This window comes from Leuresthes tenuis, unplaced genomic scaffold (genome assembly GCF_036924035.1).
Source record: "Leuresthes tenuis unplaced genomic scaffold, fLeuTen1.0.hap1 SCAF_7, whole genome shotgun sequence".
Classification (NCBI taxonomy): domain Eukaryota; kingdom Metazoa; phylum Chordata; class Actinopteri; order Atheriniformes; family Atherinopsidae; genus Leuresthes; species Leuresthes tenuis.
This window is the reverse complement of record NW_027325361.1, coordinates 4,308,824-4,330,025: the sequence shown is the minus strand read 5'-3', so window position 1 is coordinate 4,330,025 and position 21,202 is coordinate 4,308,824. Positions and strand designations below refer to the sequence as shown.

Here is a 21,202-nt window from a genome sequence, read left to right as displayed (position 1 = left end):
TTCTGTTTCAATGCAGGCAAATCAGCCTTTTCTTAAGGAGAAACTTTCCAGCAGAACTGCTGAGCAGCAATCTTCCTGTGAAACTGGACAGCAGGCATCAACAGCAAGTGAAGAGGAAGAAAAATATGTGGATTCATGTTTGAAATATAAAATAACCTAAAAGAGAACTTGGATTTATTGCCTACAGACAGATCAAATGTCAGAAACTCCAGTGCCACACATTGGTTACAGCGTGCTGAAGCTTCGATGAAAGTACGACACAGCGTGGCGATGCATGGCGGCTGCTGCCTGCACTCTGTTTACATGTGTCCGTGCATGCAGCAGTGTGCACGTGCATGTCACTGCAGAAAGTACAAAATGTCAGCCAGGGAGGCCTCCTGGCAGAGCAGCGCGTGATTTATAGGCAAAATAAATGTGATCACTGTGGGCCCACGCAACAGGATCCCTGCAGCGGGGCTGAGGAAGCAGGGTTCTTTTGTGGTAGTAATAGCTGCACGGCGTCGGGTGAAGGGAGGCAGGACATTAGTAAACTGATGCTGAGAGAGCAAAGGTGGCAGCGCTGCCACTGAGAGTCAGACCTCTGAAAGGTACAGCACGGGTTGATGTGCACGCCAACATCCCACAAATACAGCTAATCAAAGCTTATTTCATTGGGATTTTCTGAAATACACTCTTTAACTGCACCACAATTAAATACCTCAAAGTCACAAAGATCATGATGAAATCTATCCCTGTATGTAAAGAGTCTTTTATTTAAATTCTCCTAACTTTAGATCTCGATGGGAAAATGTTCATTTGTGACCAAAAATCTGTTAAAACTATCAAATAGAACTTCTTCTTCTTCATCTTCTTCTTCCAATCTGACCACCTGACCAGGATTTACGGCACGTGCCTGTGATTTATTATGATGTCCATCTTGTTTTAATTTTCAATAACAACCCGTTTTGGTCGAGACAAATAAATAAAGGAAAGAAATGAGGCTACTTTTAGTAGCTATTTGGCATAAAGACTGATAACAGCATCAAGCAGCTAAGCTTTTCAATGTTTCCAAAGATCAGTTAATATTTTCCATGTATGAAAGTGTTTTCAAACAGGACAAAGTTCTGTTTCCAGAAGGGTTGTGTTGGACCTTTTCTTAGTGAGGATCAGTAACTTCCTGAGGTCAGCGCCTCCAACTGAACTGAACTCCAAGCTTAGCTCCCAAAATGTTAAGGTTTCCCTCTAAGACCCGTCTGCCTCAACACTCGTCCTACATGAGCTGCTGAGATTTCCTCCAGAGAGCAAAGCCAGGGCTATGCGAGGAGGGGCTGCACACGGCAGCAAAAGACCGGTTTAATCTGCAAAACACAACATTGTATAACGTTGTAATATTCAATCTACGTGGTCAAAAAGCTCAGCTGGAGGGATTGAACAGAAATAATGATCAAACCATAAAAAGTGGGAGAAAAGCTGGAGAAAAAATATCCACAAAGCGCCATTCGACCATTTAAAATGTGACAAAAACATCCCTTAAAGCTTCATGCAGTAGCCTGTGTGCACTCTGCATTCCAGTGATCCAAATAACAAACATACATGTCAAAGTTTATATGTCCTGATCTGGTAAAATGTCAGATCAGGTCACAGGTGAGCTTCACCATTTTCTGATCATTTATAGGCCAAAAGACCAAGAACATTGGCCTGTACAGTAACAAATGCTTATCCCAATTCATTTAGGTAAGTCTAACAGTTACGACTCGGTGCAACAGTGTTTCCATACCCAGTCAAAAGAGATTTGCATGGGCCGGCGGTCTCTCAGGAGGCACGTCTTCACGCCACTGCCCTGGTAAATATGGAATAAGTGTTCTCGGGCAAGATACTGAACTGTCCTTACTTATCCATTTTTGGATTAAAGAGTCTGCTAAATGAATGTACTGTATGCCGACGCTTTAATGTTTAAAATGCAGCAACTTTCATCACAAAGCATATTACCAGAACAGAGGAGGAAAAACGACAGGAAGACAGGCTGTGAGATGGAGAGGGAGCAGAGGACCCGGAGTTGAGATAGAGACCTAAAACGCTCCAGAAGCCTGTCACATGGGGCCCGAAGCTGCACGACTCAGCACTCTTCCTCTCTGTGTTCTGTCCGTTCCTGACATTTATCTGCTTTATTAGATTATCTGGGCTGCATGGTTGTCTCCGGGTGCATGCTAGCACACACACACACAGAAAAATATACATAACACACACACACACACACCTCGATTCATTACAGTCCTAACTGCTTACTTAGGTTTATGCCCTCTTTAAATTAAACCAGAGATAACCAAGCACCTCAGAGAACACCGCCCCCTTAACGTGGGCAGGAGGGCTCAAACTAGTCATTGAGGAGGAAATTAAGAAACATTGTTTGCGAGTGTATTATCACGCATGTGTGAGTGGTCATAAGGTTGTTTTTTAACGGGCTCATCTATAGGGACTCTGCTTCCCATCATTAGTAATTCAATTTGCTCTTTATTAGCAGCTCTTATCAGAGGCACAGACGGCTAAGAGCTGCTTTCCTCACTCCATCTTCCCCCAGCACTCACCCCTGCTCCATCTTTCCTGAGGACGAGTCTGAATGCCCATTTTTAATTAGAGAATCAGGTCTTCCTGCTGAAAGCTGTTCAGGTTTCTTCACGTGACATGTGGAACTCAGAGAAAAGATGAAGACAAAGGAAAGAAGACGAGGACATAGCAGGAGTCAGAAAGAATGCAAGTTCAGGTGGAGAATCAGAGAAAGAAGTGGACTGATGGACATGGAGCCATGAGGAGGAATAAAGCCTGATGTTAATAGTGATGGCTTTTTCTAATGTACTCCGTCTCCACCGAGTATGGAAGATTACACCAAGATGGGCACGAGCCGTGCAGGGTACACACAGAATGACCGGAGGGTTTGAGGGGCAAGTGGAGGGGGGAGAGGGTGGGAGGGGGGCAGTAAAAACAATGATTGCTTTCCATCAGGTTAGGCCTATATTCTACAGTTCGTTAAAACAATCCAATTTGCAAAAGGATAATTATGCATTAGCTCCTTTTTATCTGCTGGAGGGAGTGGTGCCAGAGCTTGATAGCAGCGGCGCTGCTTGCATCCACCTCTGCAAATTACCCGCTATCGGCACTTGTTCGCCATCACAGCTGAATTGCGCAATCAATTAACCTCCCCCCTCCTCCTCTTATACTCTGCCTGTTCATCTCTCCTGTGACAGCAGACAACACAAAGCCTCTACAAGCAGACAAACATGTGATCTGCTGCCCTCTGCTGGGCGATGCGGCAATAGCTGCTGACAGCAAAACGCCGGGTTGACTTCGATCAGATCTCCTTTCAGTGATCAGTCTTACTCTGTTCTATATCTGGCTGGAATTCAACTCGAATTCTTAATCAATATTCTGATCCTGACAACACCGTCGACTCAGTGGCACATCACCACATGCGATGGCCAACTAAAGAAGACCACATATTACAAGCTTTGCCATTTTTACACGAAAGCAACACTGGCGAGACAAAGACATCGAGAAGGACATTTTTCAACACAAAAAGACATCGAATGCAATTATAAATTATACGAAAATTGCTTTGCAATTCGGATTGATTAACCTCTGCTTCTCTCAGGTGCTTTTTATTTTTTTTTATAACCAGTCATGTTACTGAGCTGCTGTCAATCAACCCAATTAGTTGCAACATTTCCCCCCCAAACTGTTTCTTTTTAGTACCACTTACTTTTCCAGCCTTTTGTTGCTCCGTCACAACTTTTGAGACGCGTCACTGACAGCAAATTTAGCAATTAATTCTACACCAAATAGTAAGATTCAACATTTGATATTTTTTCTATGCTATATTGTGAATAAAATATTGAATCATGGAATATCAGTACAAAAAGTACTTTGATAAGAAATTGCACAGGATATGAAAATGATGTGACACAATATCCAAACTTAATGGAACCAAATGACTGCAGGAGATCACATGAATTACCCACAGAGGGTCTTACTGCATTGTTTCTGAGATGTGGGGAAAAGAAAGTATGTGAATCATATCATAGGACTACAAACAATAAAAGGTCAGATTAGTTCTCACTGACTCCCAGCATAGCCACAGGCCTGTTGCAAACACTCTTTGAGTTCTTTGAGTGCAGACACATTTTAAAAGGAAAGAAAAAGCTAATCTGACAGCATTCTATGTTCCAAGCATGACTAATGCTCCTTTTCACAGTTTTTGTTGAGGGTTCAGTAGCAGATTTACTCTCTAGAGGCACGAAACAGAAAAATGAACAAAGTGAACAAATAAAAAAGCTCTGACTTGGCGCTGTGGTGTGTGGCCTCCTTACTTGTTCTTGAATATGTGGGGGAAAGCCGCCTTAACTTGTGTCGCCCAAAAGACACAAGTTCCCTGGGGGGTGTCCTCCTAACTGCTAAGGGACTCCGGGTTGGGGCGTGCATTCGGCCCCGCGGGGAGTTCTTTCCAGCTGGCAGGCCGCCCCCCTTCTCTGACCCTCCTCCGCTGTGGACAACACAGGGCATGAAGAGAAGAGAACAGTCAGTGAGACAAAAAGCATAGCCGTCATCACAATGTGCCGACCACAGAAAGTTGCTGTTTGAGGTCTCCATACAAGTCTGGCAAGAAGCTGCATAAGATATGGATGCAATATCTGGTGGGACAAGTCCAACATGCACACAATATACTTTGCTGCCACCTTCTGTCAAAAGACCGAACAGCTCATCATAAGTGAACGTGTGGGAGTGAACAGCAGGAAAGAAAAAGCACAGTATGATGGAGTTACCTACCTGCCTGCAGACCTCCGAATGATTTTCATCCTGCTGCGGAGCTTGAACCCCCCAGGCGAGGATAATGGAAGCTGTGCACGCTGAGGGAAAGTTGGCGAAACAGCAAGCCCCACTTTCATTGCTTTGTTTTTCTCTGCCGTCCAGTGGAAGGCAGATCTACGACAAGCCACTGCTGCACCTGCTGTCACGGCCCCGGAGCCACTCTGCCCTCCAGCCTTCCAACGGTAACGGCTACCGAGAGAGGAACTGCTAGAAGAACTCACAATCCCCTTTTTCACTTTTACAGAGGGAGAAGGGGCTGGTTTAAGTTTCTTGGTGGCATCTCCCTTCTCCAGGGTTCGTATAGGAGTCAAGGTTTTGGGAGATAAAGGCTTGCGAGACATCTTAGCCTGGGCTCCAGCAGAGGAGACCCATTTGTACTTTGAGGTCTTAGGGGCTACAGTCACTGGGCTAAGTTTTCGAACCAACTTCTTAGGTGGTGTTCTCTTACTGACTGCAGGTGAGGCGGTGCAGGAAGTGACTTCAGCTTTGGAGAATGATGTTGGGGTCGCCGCAGCTTTGCCACTGGGTGAGGAGACCGAGCGAGCTTGTTTGGGCTCCACTTTTCCAGTGTTCTGGCTCTTTACCCATGTGAACTTTGAGTTTTTCAGAAAAGATGTATTGACTTGGGTCTGGCTGCTCGGAGTTGATACGTTTAGGGGAGGTTGGTCTGGTAGTCTAGACAGAGCTGGTGTGGTGTTACTGGCTGTAAAAATCTCTGAGGTTGTCGTAGTCATAGTTTGGCTGGTTTCATTGCTGGTTTTGCTTGTCAGGAAGGGTTTGCTCTGAGAAGTGGCTGAAGTGTTGGCCTTAACTGAAGAGGGAACCTCTGAGGCGCCACTAACTTTCGTTCCTGGCAGGAGTACAGGTCTGCTTTCAGGCCTTTGCTGAGTCTCTCTCTTTGGAGCTTCACGTTGCAAACTTGTGTCTGTTAAACCTGAGCTTTGCTTTTCATCTTTGTGCTGAAGAACAGCTGCCTCTGTATCTGCGTTTAATTTCTTCGTCCCTGCTCCCGTTAACCCTGTAACGCTGTTCATGTGTCCCTCTTTCTTCTGCTGGGCAGGATTTCCTGACAATAAAGAGTCAGTTCTGGTTGGAGTAGTCTCATTTCTTCTGCTGAGACTGGGCAGTGAAGCGCTGTTAGTTCCACTTTCAGAAGTAGATAGATGTAGGGAGGAGGATGAGGCAAAAGCTGAGTGATGTTCAACAGATGATGGGGGGGGTTTATTTCTTAGAGAGTACGTTTTCCTCCAACTTCCACGGCTCTGAGGAGCAAACAATCTCCCTCTGGAGCTGTGAGGATGGAAGACATTTGTACTGAAACCTCTGCCTCCGGCTGCTGTTGAATCTTCTGGACACCACTGCTCAGGTCCGGTTAACGGTGCGTCTCCATGGACACTCTTATGTTTATTGATAAGATCTGCAAATTCAAAAATGGGTGCGATTTAGTTGTGTAATCAGGTTGAACCAGAAACAGTCAATGCTTTCATACAACATTTAGGGACAAGTTGGACTTGATTTAATTCAATCTGAGGAATTTGATTATGTCTCAGCTTTAAAAAGGACAACGCTGACATTTTGGGTTGTAAAAAAATAGACAAAATAACATCATAAACATTTCATCAGTGGGGCAGGATAACGCATGTTCACTCTCAGTCTCACCCCTGCTTTTTCGTGCCACAGTCAGTCATTCTGTCACACGAGCATTCAGTCCCTTTTCCACGCAGGCATTTAAAAGAATTTTCAGTAATAAATGGACGTATATTTTGACATGATGGCCAGACACACAGGCTGATGTTTGCCCTGAGGGACGGGCTGTCTGGTGTATCGAGGGATTAACGTTAAGTTCTTATCACAGAGATCAAGATTAATTTAATTTCCATCCAACTTTGAGATAGTTTTATTGCCCAGGCCCTGACATTGGAAATATAAAGGTGGCACTAATAAGATGTTTTAAGAGAGAAGCAGTTATTTCTTGTTGCTGTTTAATTAACATACCAAAGAGTTCAAGCTGAGAAATGTCATAATATAATTCTTTTAAATATAAACCAACTTAAACATGAAACATCTGAAAGCTTTCTCCTGCAACCCTTCCAAACAAGTCTTTTTCTAGTTGTACTGTCATGAACTTTGACATTTAACATGCTAACTGAGGCCTGTAGAGTCTGAGATGTAGCTTTTGGGTTTTTTTAAAGGCTCTCTTCACTTGCGAGACAATCTTGAGACATCCACTGCTGGGAATGTTTCCCACTTGTGAATAATCTTTATCTCTTTAGAATGATGGACTCCAGATAGTTTGGAAATGGCCTTATAACCCTTCCCAAATTGATGGGCAGCAACAAGTGCTTCTCTAAGATCATTGCTGATGTCTTTCATCCTTTGCTTTGTGTTAACACACACCTGAATGCTCCGGAGCAGCAAACTGATAAAACGTCTGCTTATATTGAGGTGCTCACACTCGCTGATGATCAATTGATCCGTGCATTGATCAGCAGTACCTGGCTGCTAATTACCCTCTTACCCAATTCCTGTAGAAGCAGTAAGGGTGAATTTAGCTTTTCAGTTTCTTCAAGTCGTGCGTTGCACCCGTTTTTGATACACGATAAGAACCAGATGGTTTCTCATTAAGTTCCGATACTGTTAAATCTGTAATCTCTAAAACTGTAAGAGGGTTCTTTGTTTTGAAAATGATAAGCTAATAAGACCAACGTGTCACATCAAATTTTAACTTAAAAAGTGTATTAACTGTCACCAAAGCGTCTTTTCAGACACGTGAGTAAGTTGTGCGTAAAGCTAACGGTTAACGTTCGCTTTCAAAATGCAAAAAATAACAGACCGACAAACCACGGAAACCTTTTTACTGAAAGCACGCAACACTTAAACATCCTTTCTATCCGCCTGTTAAGATCATAGGCGTTGACATTTGGAAAAACACACTTACTTTGTAGAAGTTCAATCTGCCTCTTAAGAGCTTCTCTTTCCTCCATGTTTAAGACCAAAACGTCTCGTCATCAAATCGCGACAATACTGGTTACGTCAGAGCCTTAGGACGGGTTTTATATTGGCCAATCGGCGTCTGAGAAGTGTTTTGTATTTATCCCTCATCAATGACTTACGGGTTTAGATTTCGTTTTAGTGACGACTTGCTATAGGCCGAGGCGTCAAAATCCGCTCCTTAATTAAACTTGACAATACGTAGGACAGCTAAAACAAGACATTACGACAAAAAATATCAAAACCAGTTTGAATAGGAACTATAACCAAATTCAAAGGTGATACACCAAACATTAGAAATGATTCATTACACTCTAACAGTTGTTTTTATTTTCTATTAAGTATTTATTTGAATAATCAGTTAAAGTATCTTTAGTTTAAGAAAGCAAATGTTATCTGCTGCATGTATGTTTTAATATGACAGGTGTGCAGCCTGAGCATTTCTTTATGAAAACAGTTAACTTGTTGAGATAGATGGCAAGTCTCTGCTGCAAGAAGCTGTCATAAAAGCTACTTCTATGCAAGGGATCAATGTCAAAGTCAGAGCTATTTATTTGCACGGATAAATACTTAAGGAAAAGTAGTTCAATAAACTATTACTTTACTTGTGGTAACAAATTAAAAAGAAATATATATATAACCATCTGTCAAAACTATAATCAGATGCATATAAACTGAAAATGTATTCTAGAAAAAGCTAGTAATGAAACAAAATGTGTATTTTTATGTGCGCGTCACAGGCTCCTGTTGCCTGTAAGACCAGACTGAGGGTATAATTAGTCCCGTTACATCTCACGAGACGTGCTGTTGTCTGTCAACAGATTTGAAAACAACAGCGTCACTGTGAAATAAGTGCTTTCTTTGAGCTTTTTAACAAATATAAACACATTCAATATAAGTTCTCCGTGTCCACAGAGTTGTCGGCGAGCTTTAGAAACTTTTCCCGGGACCGTCATCTTCCTCGGAGGGCTGTGAAGTGACGGTGACGCCGCTCCAAAAGTGAAATGAATAGAAAGGGGAAGTGAAACTTTAAGCAGGTTGATCGTTAAGCTAAAAGAGCGAAGACTACTACTTGACAACAGAAAGAAAACTCCGAGCTTGAGAAGGTAAATCCGACTATCGCTGTTTTGTCACAAATGCCTGTCGGGTAAAGTAAATCAAACTTCCTGAACTGTTCTCAAAGTGTTGCTTTAACGCAGCATTTAAAGCTGTTGCTATGAGCTCTAACTTTAGGCCATTTTGTAAACATTTTAGCTAGTTAGCGAGCTAGCTCCAGTGTTGTTTAACACGTCAAATATGTGCACCTGTGTCTAACCCACTGTGTCGGTGTCTCTGTACAGTTACCCACTGCATCTTCTGACCTTGACAACATGACGTCAAAAGAAAACGCGTTCTTCATCTTAACAGAAAAGCCTGAACACCCTCAACACATCAATCCTGGACGCATATTTTACATGCGAGATAATAGTTACAAAAGACAACTTAAACAACCTGGTCCTTTCATAAAGCTTAAAGTCATCCCCGTATCCTCACATGTAGATTATACTATAGACCTGCGCTGCATGAAGGAGCTGAGTGTAGAGGAAGCTGAGCTGCTGATGGCCCTGCCTGAAGACACCGACAGGCTGAAATGGTTCAAAGACAAAGATGCTCTCCAAACAGCAGCCGGACTCACTGTGGGCACCACAGTGACTGTGGACGAAGAGGGAAAGAAGCTGAGAGGCATCATCCGCTTCATTGGACAGTTGAACGAACCGTCTTATAATGACATCATACCAGGAACATTCTTTGGAGTTGAACTACAGGTCTGACCTAGTGTTGGTTCCGCCAAAATAAGAGAGCTAGTGTTTTTCTGTGCGTATAGTTTTGGTTTCACTAGCTGAGGTGTTGAAATACGCAAGATTCCCGTCTCAGTTTGAGCTCAGTGGTGCTGAAAGGAAATGGATTTATGGAGAGATCATTCAGATTTACTCTGATCGGGAGGGTGTTGGTGCAGGCATAAACTTTACTGATGCCAGTTCCCCACAAAACTAATTTCACAATCTTGTTGTCACTCAAAATGGTTGAAGAACCCCAGTTTGATGATGGTTGTACCAGACTTCCCATGATAAGGTCTAGTTGTTTTTTTGTTTTTTTTTTTACCTCTTTTTACGTCTTTAAAATTTAAATACACTTTTTAAATTATAGACCTCGCTGCTCCATCTGACCCAAGCCCACCAAAGCGAGGTGCCACCATGTGCACCTCATCTGCTTAATTTCTACGGGACTAATGCCTGGTGAAACTCTGAAGGGACTTACATGATGTGGTCTGAAAAGAGCTTTACTCAGTCCAAGTCTTCTGTCAGTGTTCAGATTGTCTAAAGCCTGAGATCAGGACCAAGAAGATCCTCAGAACTAATTTCCTCTCAGACCACTGAAGCTACTGTGTGAAGCCAAAATGGCTTCCCTGAAATGTTGCCCCCATTAATTAAGATGGCATAATCAGTATTAATAGGGAGGATTTATTTGGTGTAAACTGATGCACAGAGGCAGCTTTTTATTCACACTCAAAACTGTGCCAAAGCCTTGAGCCATCGCTCATTTCTTTATATATTACCAGGAAAACAGGAAATGGTGTGACAAACAAACACGTCCCTCTGAAAATGCTCATGTACAAGGACTGGCCTGAAAATGAGTGAAAAAGCAGCAAATGTCCAAAGAAAAACTTTGAAAGACCTTCAGAAAGCCTGGAGAACTGTTCCTCAAGACCACTTTAAAAGATTACAGGAAAGTCTGACTGCTTGGAAGGAAAATATAAAGAAACGAGAGATGGTTCAAGACGAGTTTAGGGTGCGAAACATCAGATTTTCTCCATGCCTAGAGGAACAATGAAACTGACCCTCCAGATAAAAACAGTGATGTTATTTAGAAAGTCCTGAGCTGATGGTGTGTGTGTGTGTGTGGAATTAATTCACATGTACTGCTGTGTTCTTCTTCTGCAGGGAGCGGACAAGGGGAAGGGGAGAACTAATGGGACCTATAAGCATAAAAGTCTTTTCTCGTGTGAGAAAAATTGTGGAGTTTTTGCCCCATTTTCCAGAGTCAGCCCTGTGGTCCCGAGTTCTCTGTCACCCTCCATCTCTGAGCCCCCCACTCAGACACAAACAGACGAGCTCTGTCCAGGAGACAGAGTCACATACTTCATCAGTGAGAAGTGTCGCCATGGAATGGTGGTGGAAGTGCAAGAAGATGATGGAAAAGTCCGGATCTCCACAGTAAGAAACTTCCACTTTTTAGATTTGATCCCAGACAGCATTCGTTTATAAATGTGAAGTAGACATAAGCACTTTAACTGTGTCCTGAGAGTCATTTCTGTCAAAGTATGGTTCATTCAGCTGGGGGAAAATGGCCTCAGCCACGAGGAATTTTTGCCCATTTCAGACATTTACTGCTTTCAGTTAATTTAACAGGAACTGGACGCGTTAACATTGTGTCTGAATTTGCACCCAACAGTTACCAACCAGGTCAGGTCGGGTAACTTTTACCTTTAACTTTCAGCACATTACCAGTAGGTGTTCGTTTCAAAGCGGCTGCTCTGAGGGAAGCAAAAAAACCAGCAGAACGACCACAGCAGCCTCTCCTCTTAAGCTTTTTCAACAGGAGCTCCGGTATTTTAGACCTTATTTCTGGCATGAAATACGTTCATCTACTCACCGAGAACAGTTTGTGAAAGTCGGCGTCCTTCAGAAGATATTTAGATTCCTCGAGATGAAATTAAAAATAGTGTTTTTGTCATGTTCATTACAGCCGAGCTCATTACTGTTATTGCAATAAAACCTCAGAGAATAAGAATCCAGCCAGAGGTCTTTTTTCTTTTTCTTTTTAAAATCAAACATGAAAGCTTTCCTTTTTTTTGCTTCACGTTTCAGGAGAAATCAGTTTTCCTTGTAAGGTTTGAGGTCCAGTATGAATCTTAGACATCTGGGTTCATACACAAACAGAGGTGCATCAACTTTTCATCCAGTTATCGAACTGTCACTCCATGAGGTGCTCATAAAATGTCTTCTTATGCTAATCTTTCCAACTAATGAAGATTTAAAGGAGCCATTCCTGTTTTTCACAAGACGACACAATTTTCTGAGCTCATAAAAAAAGTGTCTGACTGGCTTTGGTCAAAATCACTGAGAGAGACACTGCAGCACATTAATTATCCACAACACTATTCAAACAGATCATTTTAGGGCATGGAGTGACCCACCGAACCTTCGTCTGCCCTCTCTTCCCCAGGGTCTGCCTCTTTTTAGAGCCGTAGTACTTGACAACCCTCAGAGCCTGTGATCCTGCTGCAGTTAACAGCCTGAGAGCTCAGACCACACACTAAACTGAAAAGTACAAGACTGCCAGTCTCCCTTATTTGCAGTTGGACCATGGGCAGCTGGTGCGTTACTGATTCCTTTTTTAGACACAGTTTCATTGCAAGTCACGTGTTGAACTGGCCCGAGTTGTTAAAACAGTCCCAGCAGAACATAACAGGTACTTTCCGGTTAATAATACCATTAACGACCAACACCAGAATTCTTCTGCCACGCATCGGCTCCATAAACAACTCGACTGTTGCTCCATTCCTGTGTGTTTTAGCGGCTTACATTAAGAACCACAGATGTTTGTTACTGCTGCTGTGTTGATGGCACATTCTTAATCTGCATATAAAACACTGGAAAAGTACTGGTAGAGCATTATTAGCTCATTTATTTCTTCACTTGAGTGAACTAAATAACTAGTGATGATATTTATGTTAGTAACAAAGCAAAAAGAGCAAAAGTGTTTCAACTTTCCACTTTCAGGTACAGCAAATGAGGCATCATCGTAAATGGAAGTTAGGAGGATATACAGAGGGAGGAAGCTGGATAAGCTTGTAGAGTTTCCCTGCAAACCCGATGGACACAAAACAGAAAACTAGGTTTTGAGTTTTGACCTCATACACCCAAATATAAGCTCTCATGCATGAAATATGGAGATTTTTCCATAATGTGTTCCCTTTAACAGTATAAACTAGAACTGATGGCTTTCTGTCTCTACCTTTTTTGGATAAGAAGAACATTCTTTAAATTTATGTTACGTAAAGTTTACTCACTGAGAGGTTACGGTTTGGTCAAATTTAGCTTTTTAAGCGTCAAAGAAAGAAAGAAATGACCCCAATGAAAGGAGTGTTTAGTTAAGCCATTTCATGTCATCCAGTCGGCGTTCACCATCACATGACACATGAAAAAGTAAACGTTATCATTTTCAGCAGCTTCCATCAACCACAGACGTAGTTTACACAACCGCAGCCATTAGTCTTACACGTTGGAAGACGACTTTGAAGGAATATGGTTGTTATGCCTCAGCTGATGTATCTCAGGTGTGTCTGACAGCAGAGAGGAAAGATTAACATAGATGAAGCCATTCATTTAGCTGTTCTCATGTCTGAAAAGGGCTTTTAACCTGTGTCTTTAACTCGCCCCCTTCTGCAGGAACGAGCTAAAGCACAGCAGAGAGGGAGGGCTTCTGCTTTAATGTCCATTTTTTTCCCCAAACTTTCACTCATCACAGCCGATGACCTCATCAGTGTTGATCCCACCTGGCCAATAGCAACTCAGGTGGCATTTGTAACTACCGTTTATAAGGGAATGCTTATACTCATACAGATTTTCCTCTTAGCTGCCTCTGCCTGTGTGCTCCTTGTCCTCCTTATGTTTTCCACGAAAACGTTAGACCTGAAATAGAATTAGCCTTTACATTATTTTTGGTTTGGGTGTGGTTTCAGGACACAGATGAGACTGGGAAGAGAGGAGGCGAAGTTCTAGTTCCACTGGACTGTGTTGCTAAAGGAGAGGTGCCTGCAGGTTTGAGCAGCTCTTTGCATGATGAAGTGTGAAGCTGCTTTCAACACGTGGTACAACTCTGACACATACATTCTACACACTGTAGAACCCGAGAGCATGGACATCGATACGCTGCCGCCCCAAGCCCTCGCTGATGACCTGCACATGGAGCTCAACTCTATGGTCGAGGTGACGCTGGGTTCAGGAAACGCATATGGAATTATACGCTGGATTGGCAATTTGCCTGATCGAAACGATCTGATGGTTGGACTAGAGCTGGTAAATCTATGTTCTGACACATTCATCTGTAGAATCAAGACTTCAGACTTCTTTTGAACCTGTGCAGTGTGTTTGAAGTAAATCTGGAATTTTCTGCTCATGTTTAACCCATCATCTTCATCACTAAAACCTAATCAAGGTATTCTGTGAGCTGCTGTTCTTCTTTAGCCTTTCAGTCTGATCAGTTTGTTTTTGCGTCTGCAGGAGGGGGACGTTGGAGTGAGTGATGGCAGCTTCAAAGGTGTGCATCTTTTCCATTGTCCTCCCCGGAGAGCGCTGTTTGTGAAGCTGAGCTCCTGCCGTCCTGACTCGCGCTTTCAGAACCCGTCAGCCAATCACGATGAGATGAAGCCAGAACTGGCCGATGCAGGTTAGTGGAGGATTAACCAAGTAACTCCTGACTGGTCTCAAGTGAGCTCTTTTTCACAATTTTAATTAATGATCAAGATTCAGATGCTTGTACAGATAGTGGCAGCATTCTCTCTTTTTCCACGATGCATTTCAAAAAGATTTGTCTCACCAAAGGAAACCCACATGCTGCAAATGCAGCGCATGCTAATCCTTCTGAAGATCTACAAAGAACGTGTCCACATGATTTATTGGGATGTTTTTGACTTCACAAACCAATGGGTGACCTTTATTTGCAGCCCTTTGTCGTAGCCCCTCACCTCATCGGGCCTGGCAGCAGAACCAGCCCCTGCATGAACATTATCTACACCTGGACTTCTGCTGTGTCTGTAGTTCTGGTCTTGTGCCTTTATATAAAGCTGCTCATTGTGTTTGTTTTACATCAGAGAGATATGCAGAGTGCAGCACGGGGAAGCTGGAGACTGTTCCTCCAGTCAGCACGGAGCAGGTGAACCAGCGTCTGATTGGCCAGATGAAGGGGATCCAGGGGCACTGCAACTCCTGCTACGTGGATGCCACCCTGTTTGGGTCAGGATGAAGAGCATAATTATGATAGCTGCTGTTTGGTCTATAAAAGGAACGTTTTCTGGTTAAAGTCACTTTATCCCTTAAGTAACAGAGTCAAAGCTCAGGAATAGTTTCTGTTTGCATTGTTCTCTAGAAGCAGTAGTTTTAAAACCTGTTTATGGCGCATGGCAAAGTTTCAGAACAGGCTGCTTGTCTTCGAAAATCAGATTGAGCCATCCTGCTGTGGAAGTTAAACATTCTTTCTTTGCCCTCAGTTTGTTTTCCTGCTCCTCTGTGTTGGACTCCATGTTGTTCAAACTAACAACACCTCAAGATGCCCCCATCCAGAGGACTCTGCTCCGGGACATTGTCAACCCCCTCCGCAGGTTTGTGCTTTCAAGCCTCGGAAAACACTTTATTGTCTTTGCTGAGACACAGTAGTAAAGTTTCCATTCTGTTGGGAAGCAAGTCTTAAGACTTTTTTAAAAGCAAATAAACTCAAATACATTGTGTCTCGAGAGGGTGGCATTGTGGGCTACTTTGCTTATGGTTATAATTCTGTAAAAGAAGGGGGGGGTGCAGTGGACACCCACAGGGGGAGGATGGAATCACTTTAATCACTAGAATATGTGGGAAGTTAGATCACATCTTGGAAGACGCCTGCCATCATGTGAGTTTGTTTGCCGGCTCAGACCGGAAACAGCTGCTGAGTCACGTCTTTTGCAGTGTTGTGAGGTCAGATGCTATTCTCCAAGTTGTTTTCATTCGCCCTCTGCATGTCACGTCTTCTTCAAACCAGGCAAAAACCACCTCAAGCGAGTCGATACATTTTTTGTGCATCAGTCGAACTTTTATTGATTTCTACCTTTTCCATTCCACTTTCCCTTTTCGCACTTTCTAACTGCGGATCCCAAACATCGTCTGAAACCCAGCTTGCATCTAACGTTGTGTGTCTTTGCAGTAAGGGCTTCGTTGAGGGACGCCACATCATGAAGCTCCGGCAGCAGCTGCAGAAACACGGCTACAGTCACTCCTTCACCACAGAAGAGAAGGGTCAGTTTGAGCCGGAAGACGTCAAAGCAGCTGAACTGTGGTTGGGATTAAAGTTTAAAGCTCATTTCACCTGTGTCTTTCAGATCCAGAGGAGTTCCTCAACATCATCATGCATTGCATTCTCGCTCTGGACCCCTTACTCAAGCTGTACGCCTACAACTCTTCTGTTAACACCTTTTTAGTCTGGAAGGAATTTTGACTCTTTTTGAGTGTGTTTGTCATCTTGCTTTCAGATCAGCTGCTGGTAAAGTGCAGGAGAGTTACTTCTATCAGATTTTCCTGGATCAGAACCACACTCTGGTTCTCCCGACTGTCCAGCAGCTACTGGAACATTCCTTCCACAGTGCGGGACTCAAGCTCGCAGAGGTGGGATCTCTTCTATATGACTTTCACTGTGATCATTTGGTGTTCCTTAAACTCTGTCAGCATATGACAGTTAAAAACACCCAAAGTGCTTTTAAACCCACTTTGTTGTCTTGAGCATTGACTTTCTGGTTTGTTTTAAATATATTAAACTAAAACAGCCTGATCCCAGAGTTTTTAAGCTCAAAGAAGTTTTTGTGCTATTTTTAGTAACTGAATTCAAATGTGAATCTGTCCATTAACCTATTAATGTATCAGCTGTTTGTCAGTCAGCTTTAATTGTTGTGATCCTTTGATTGTCCAATAGGTGGCTCTGTTGGACAGATTTCTGGAGTCACATCCTTTCAGTGCTTTCTCTCTGTCTTCTATCTGCAGGTGCCGTCCTGCCTCATCCTCCAGATGCCTCGCTTTGGGAAGAAATTCAAGATGTTTGACAAAATTGTTCCTTCTCTGGAGCTGGACATCACTGACCTCCTCTCCGAGGGTACAGTTAGACATTCACACATAAGCCACATCTGCAGTGACCTGATGTAACAGTGAGCTCAACCCATGGGGTGTGTGTTTCAGGCCCTCAGCAGTGCATACTGTGTGGACGTTTGGCAGTGGAAGAGTGCACAGATTGTTTTAAAGATCCTGCTTTCAACCCGACAGGATTTAAAGTCTTCTGCAAGACATGTTCAAATCAGGTTTGTGGCTTTGTCTGAACCTAAGGTATTCTGTCTTTAGACCATGCAGCACGTCCCACCTTACCATCTTTTCACAGGCTTTAGCAATCACAATTGAAATATGGATATTATTTCCATGTTTTTTTAGAGAAAATACGGCATTTGCTTAGCTTGGAAAGCGCTCAAACTTGTGCTCTTTTAATATGTTTGTGCACTCGATTATGCAGAAGCTAATTTAACCATCTGCTATGTAAGTTCTGGCCTTAGTAAGTGGTGCTGAAACAATTCTTCTGCCCACTGACAAATACGTTTTGCTGCTTTTCTTTATTACCTTTCATTTTAATCTTAGTTTAGCTGAAAAATGACGACTGGTTCCATGAATAAAAATATTACTTTCTTAAAAGAAACGTAAATAGTGTGTTTATCTTTCCAGGTGCATTCCCATCCCCAGCGTCAGTCTCATAAGCCGGTTCCTGTGGACATCCCCAAGGATTACCTGAGCCATAGCAGGCCTTACTCCCTGACCAGAGACAGACTGGAGCTTTTCGCTGTGCTCTGCATTGAGACGAGCCACTACGTATCCTTCGTCAAACACGGACCAAACAGCCAAGACTGGATCTTCTTTGACAGCATGGCTGACAGACAGGGTGAGCAGGCAGTTTTCATGCAGGGTGCAAAATCAAGCCCTTGTAAAGGCAAGAGCTCACTGACTGAGTTTGTGTGTTGTGTTCAGGAGAGAGCGATGGCTTCAACATCCCTGAAGTGCGCGCCTGCCCTGAGGTTGGCGCCTACCTGGAAATGTCCCCCGCCGAGCTCGCCAATCAGTCGCCGCGAGACATGAAAGGCGTGGCCAAGCGTCTCTTCTGCGACGCCTACATGTACCTGTACCAGAGCACCAGCATGTCCCTCTATCGCTGATGGGACACTTAACTTCACTGGAAGCTTTCAAGTCAAACATTTTTGAGATTAATTTAATTTCAATTTGCCCAATTGGTTTGTTTTCTCCTCATGGATTTAAGGAAATGCACACAAACATTTAAACATTCTTTATATTTACATACATATCTGAATACATTTACTTTTGTTATATGGAAGGAAAGGACAAACTGACATGGCTTTCTCAGTAATTTTGCACTAAAGTCTTTAAACAAGAATACAGCAGTCTGCAGCGTGAACTGAAAATACTGTAATGTTTGGATTAGTATCTGTATTTAAATACATCTACAATTACAACAGTACGTTTAAAATGAAGCTAAAAATTCCAAAGCTAACAGGATGATAATTCCTTGGTGTTGTAAATTTGTTGTAAAATATTATTAATTTGTTCCAAAAGCTTAACATTGGAACATAATGTTCTAAATAGGGTGAGAAAAGTACTGATTTGTTTATTTTAGTAAGCTTTGTTCAGAATCTAGTATTTTAATCTTACCTCAGGAAATGAAATGCTGCCTCTTTTGATATGAAAATGCTCTTTTGCATTTTCCTGGGTGACGGGATGTATATTTGGTACCATGTGGGACAAAGTAAAACTGAAACACTTGCACTCAAATGGCTGCTTAGCTTTTCTTGCTACACTTTTGAAATGGAGTACAATGAATGCAACAATTAAAAGCTAATTATCAACAGTATCAGTGTTGGTCTTTATTCGGAGAGGAGGTGCTGTGTTTAAAGGGGAACTCCGGTATTTTTAAACCTGGACCTTATTTCTGGCATGAAATACGTTTATCTACTCCCAGAGAACAGTTTGGTGAAAGTCGGCGTCCTTCGGAAGATAAACTAAGAGCTGATGACAAACTCCTGAAAGTATATTTGGTTGTCATAAACTCTCACTCTTTATCCATCCATCGGTGGGGTCAGGAGCCTATCCCAGCAGTCATCAGGCGAGAGGCAGGGTTCACCCTGGACAGGTCGCCACTGCATCACAGGGCCACACAGAGACAAACAACCACACATGTTCACTCCTAAGGACAATTATAGAGACACCAATTAACCTTCTAACAGTGGGAAGAAGCCAGAGTACCTGGAGATCCCACACCCCAGGTGGGGATTGAACCTGGAACCCTCTTGCTGTGAGGCGACAGTGCTAACCACCACAACACACTCTTAACCTTTAATCTTTGACACACAAAACTCAAACTGCAGTTGATCTTAAACTGCTTCAGGTGTCAGTTTGAAGATTTTCTTTGACTTGAGTTTACAGCACAGTTGCAGTATATCCATGAAAGAGTCTAGTGTTGCAGAAACATGAACAATATTGTTTTTTTACAAAGCAGTTTGTTCAATGTTTCCTGCTTCATCAGCCGCAGTAGGCTAAACACGAGAGACGACTGATGACGTGCACATGGGTGTAACTTCTGGTCCTTTTACTCTCCATATCACAACGTAGTCCAGCACTTTTCATTCCAGTTGCTTCCAGGTGTGCACCGGAAAACCCACAAACACAAAAGAAACATATGACAAAGGATCACCATCAACACCAGGTGAGGTGCACAGGTAAATCCACCTGTTTGTAACCGCAGAGGGGACACCGAAAGTTACACCAGTCACCCAAGTGCCAACAAGGCAAATGGTTCTGCATTTGTAAACCGATGTGAAGGACAGCCAGTGTAGATGGACATTTTGGCATGTTAACATGGAATGACACACTTAAAGTTTAATATGTGTTTAAAAGACTCAAAAGTGCCAACAGTAGCGTGCTATTGAGATGTACTGCCATGATATAATGTTGAAAATGATGCCTCTGGTGCTACAGAAACTCCATGTTGGAGTAAAGCAACCGTGTGAAAGCCACCTTTTCTGTGACTGACACTCTGAGCCAACATACTCTGGAGTTCTGGCTCTTTGATTTACCCCCCGTTGCTAACTTTCTACCAACACATATAATGTCACATGCTCCCTTACAAGCTCCTTGCAAAAAAATGCACAAAAAACAAGAGTGAAAATTAAATCCCTCTACAGAGGATTGGAGTAAAGACAGATTGGAAAGTCGAATAACTTCACCTTGCTTCAAGCTAGTTTGGTGGATGATTCGGCATTGATCGCTCTTCATCCTGAGCTACATCTGCCCAGAATAGCACAAACACACAGTATTACAGAGGTTATTAACTTTGGTTGTGTCATGGCACGAGCTGTAGATTAAGTTGATGTGAAATATTCAAGCACGAACGTTGAAAAGCACTTAGTGTGAAAACGTAACCATGGGGAAAGAGCCTTTTGAATCCTTATTTTTGGGCAAAGTCATCAAATCATCATCATTAAGCATTTTTGTAACTTCCCAGATCATTTTTCAGATGTAATGGTTTCAGGCAACTATTTGATTTAAAATGTACTTATGGATTTATGCAATTTCTTGGGAACAGTTTGATCAGACAGATGCTGACTGACTTATTTTTTACTTATGCCTTCACTGAAGAGCAGAATTCTTTGCTCAAACATTTTCTCCTCTGTTTCCTTCCACCAAAGACAAACTTGCATCCACGTGGCTTTGCTTGAGCTCATGCTGAGTGTAAAATTGACTTCATGTTGAGTCTGAACACTGAGCGTCTAAACTCTACTAGGTGGGAGTTATTTTTCCTGATAAAATGAGGTTTAGATCCCAATTTGTTTTCCTCTCATGCAGAAAGAGTCAAACTGCTCAATGCTTGTCTTTCTTGCTTTGTCCTGTTTCTGACCAATGTGCAACAAAGTCACCTTTCTCAGTGCTTCCATTAGAAAGGAAAGCAGTGGAACACAGAACAAGCAGGAAATGGACTGTTAGCACTCCTCAAAGTCTGACAGTCAGAGCCTTGCATGGATCTGAAATGTCTGTTGTACTTAAGGTACAACAAAACGCTGCTTTGTTGGCTTTGAAGTGTCACACCAACCTCAACTTGATCAGTACAACATCACATGTACTACAATGTCACGTGACATGAATACACACAAGGTTTTCCAACATGAAAGTGCAGAGACTCCTCAGCTCTCGCTCCTTCGGTCTCATCTTTCTTTCAAACGGTGCCTCGCTGGATATTTGTCTTCATTCCAGATGCTTTTGATCCTGCTGTCTCTCTTTGTCTCGCTATGATCAGCTCTCTGAGTGACCTCTGCAGTAGTTAGGAGTGCTGAGCTGTGCTGTGCGCTCTGATGAGTTGGGTTCTTTTATATACTCGAGGGCACAGACTGCAGCAGGGGGAGCAGCCTTGAGTTTTAATGCACGGCCCTGCTGCTCCACAAAGCAGCCTCCCTTTTATCCAACATGCTCAGCATAATCACGAT

The 21,202-nt window shown here is 42.9% G+C and overlaps 2 protein-coding genes across 4 annotated transcripts in view; one reads left to right on the top strand and one right to left on the bottom strand.

Moving 5' to 3' along the window:
• The window catches only part of zc3h3 (zinc finger CCCH-type containing 3), a 57,124-nt gene extending 49,281 nt beyond the window's left edge, over positions 1-7,843 (bottom strand). For both annotated transcript variants that reach the window (XM_072388953.1, XM_072388954.1), the window contains exons 1-3: positions 7,778-7,843; positions 4,798-6,256; positions 4,341-4,513 (exon numbers count right to left, since the gene is read on the bottom strand). In XM_072388953.1, the coding sequence (XP_072245054.1) occupies positions 4,341-4,513; positions 4,798-6,256; positions 7,778-7,823 (1,678 nt within the window). In that variant the 5' untranslated portion in view covers positions 7,824-7,843. The remainder of the gene's footprint in view (positions 1-4,340; positions 4,514-4,797; positions 6,257-7,777) is intronic.
• A 780-nt stretch (positions 7,844-8,623) lies between these two features.
• cyldl (cylindromatosis (turban tumor syndrome), like) lies at positions 8,624-18,576 on the top strand. 2 transcript variants are annotated; one of them, XM_072388951.1, is made up of 15 exons: positions 8,624-8,936; positions 9,171-9,635; positions 10,812-11,084; positions 13,616-13,694; positions 13,780-13,952; positions 14,157-14,322; positions 14,747-14,888; positions 15,143-15,253; positions 15,829-15,920; positions 16,004-16,067; positions 16,154-16,286; positions 16,659-16,767; positions 16,851-16,969; positions 17,382-17,595; positions 17,682-18,576. In XM_072388951.1, exons 2-15 carry the CDS (start codon positions 9,201-9,203, stop codon positions 17,864-17,866), a joined length of 2,295 nt encoding a protein of 764 aa, XP_072245052.1. In that variant the 5' UTR covers positions 8,624-8,936; positions 9,171-9,200; the 3' UTR covers positions 17,867-18,576. The 2 variants fall into 2 exon arrangements, with proteins under 2 accessions (XP_072245052.1, XP_072245053.1); XM_072388952.1 differs by lacking the exon at positions 8,624-8,936 and adding an exon at positions 8,956-8,977.
• The last annotated feature ends 2,626 nt before the right edge of the window (positions 18,577-21,202 follow it).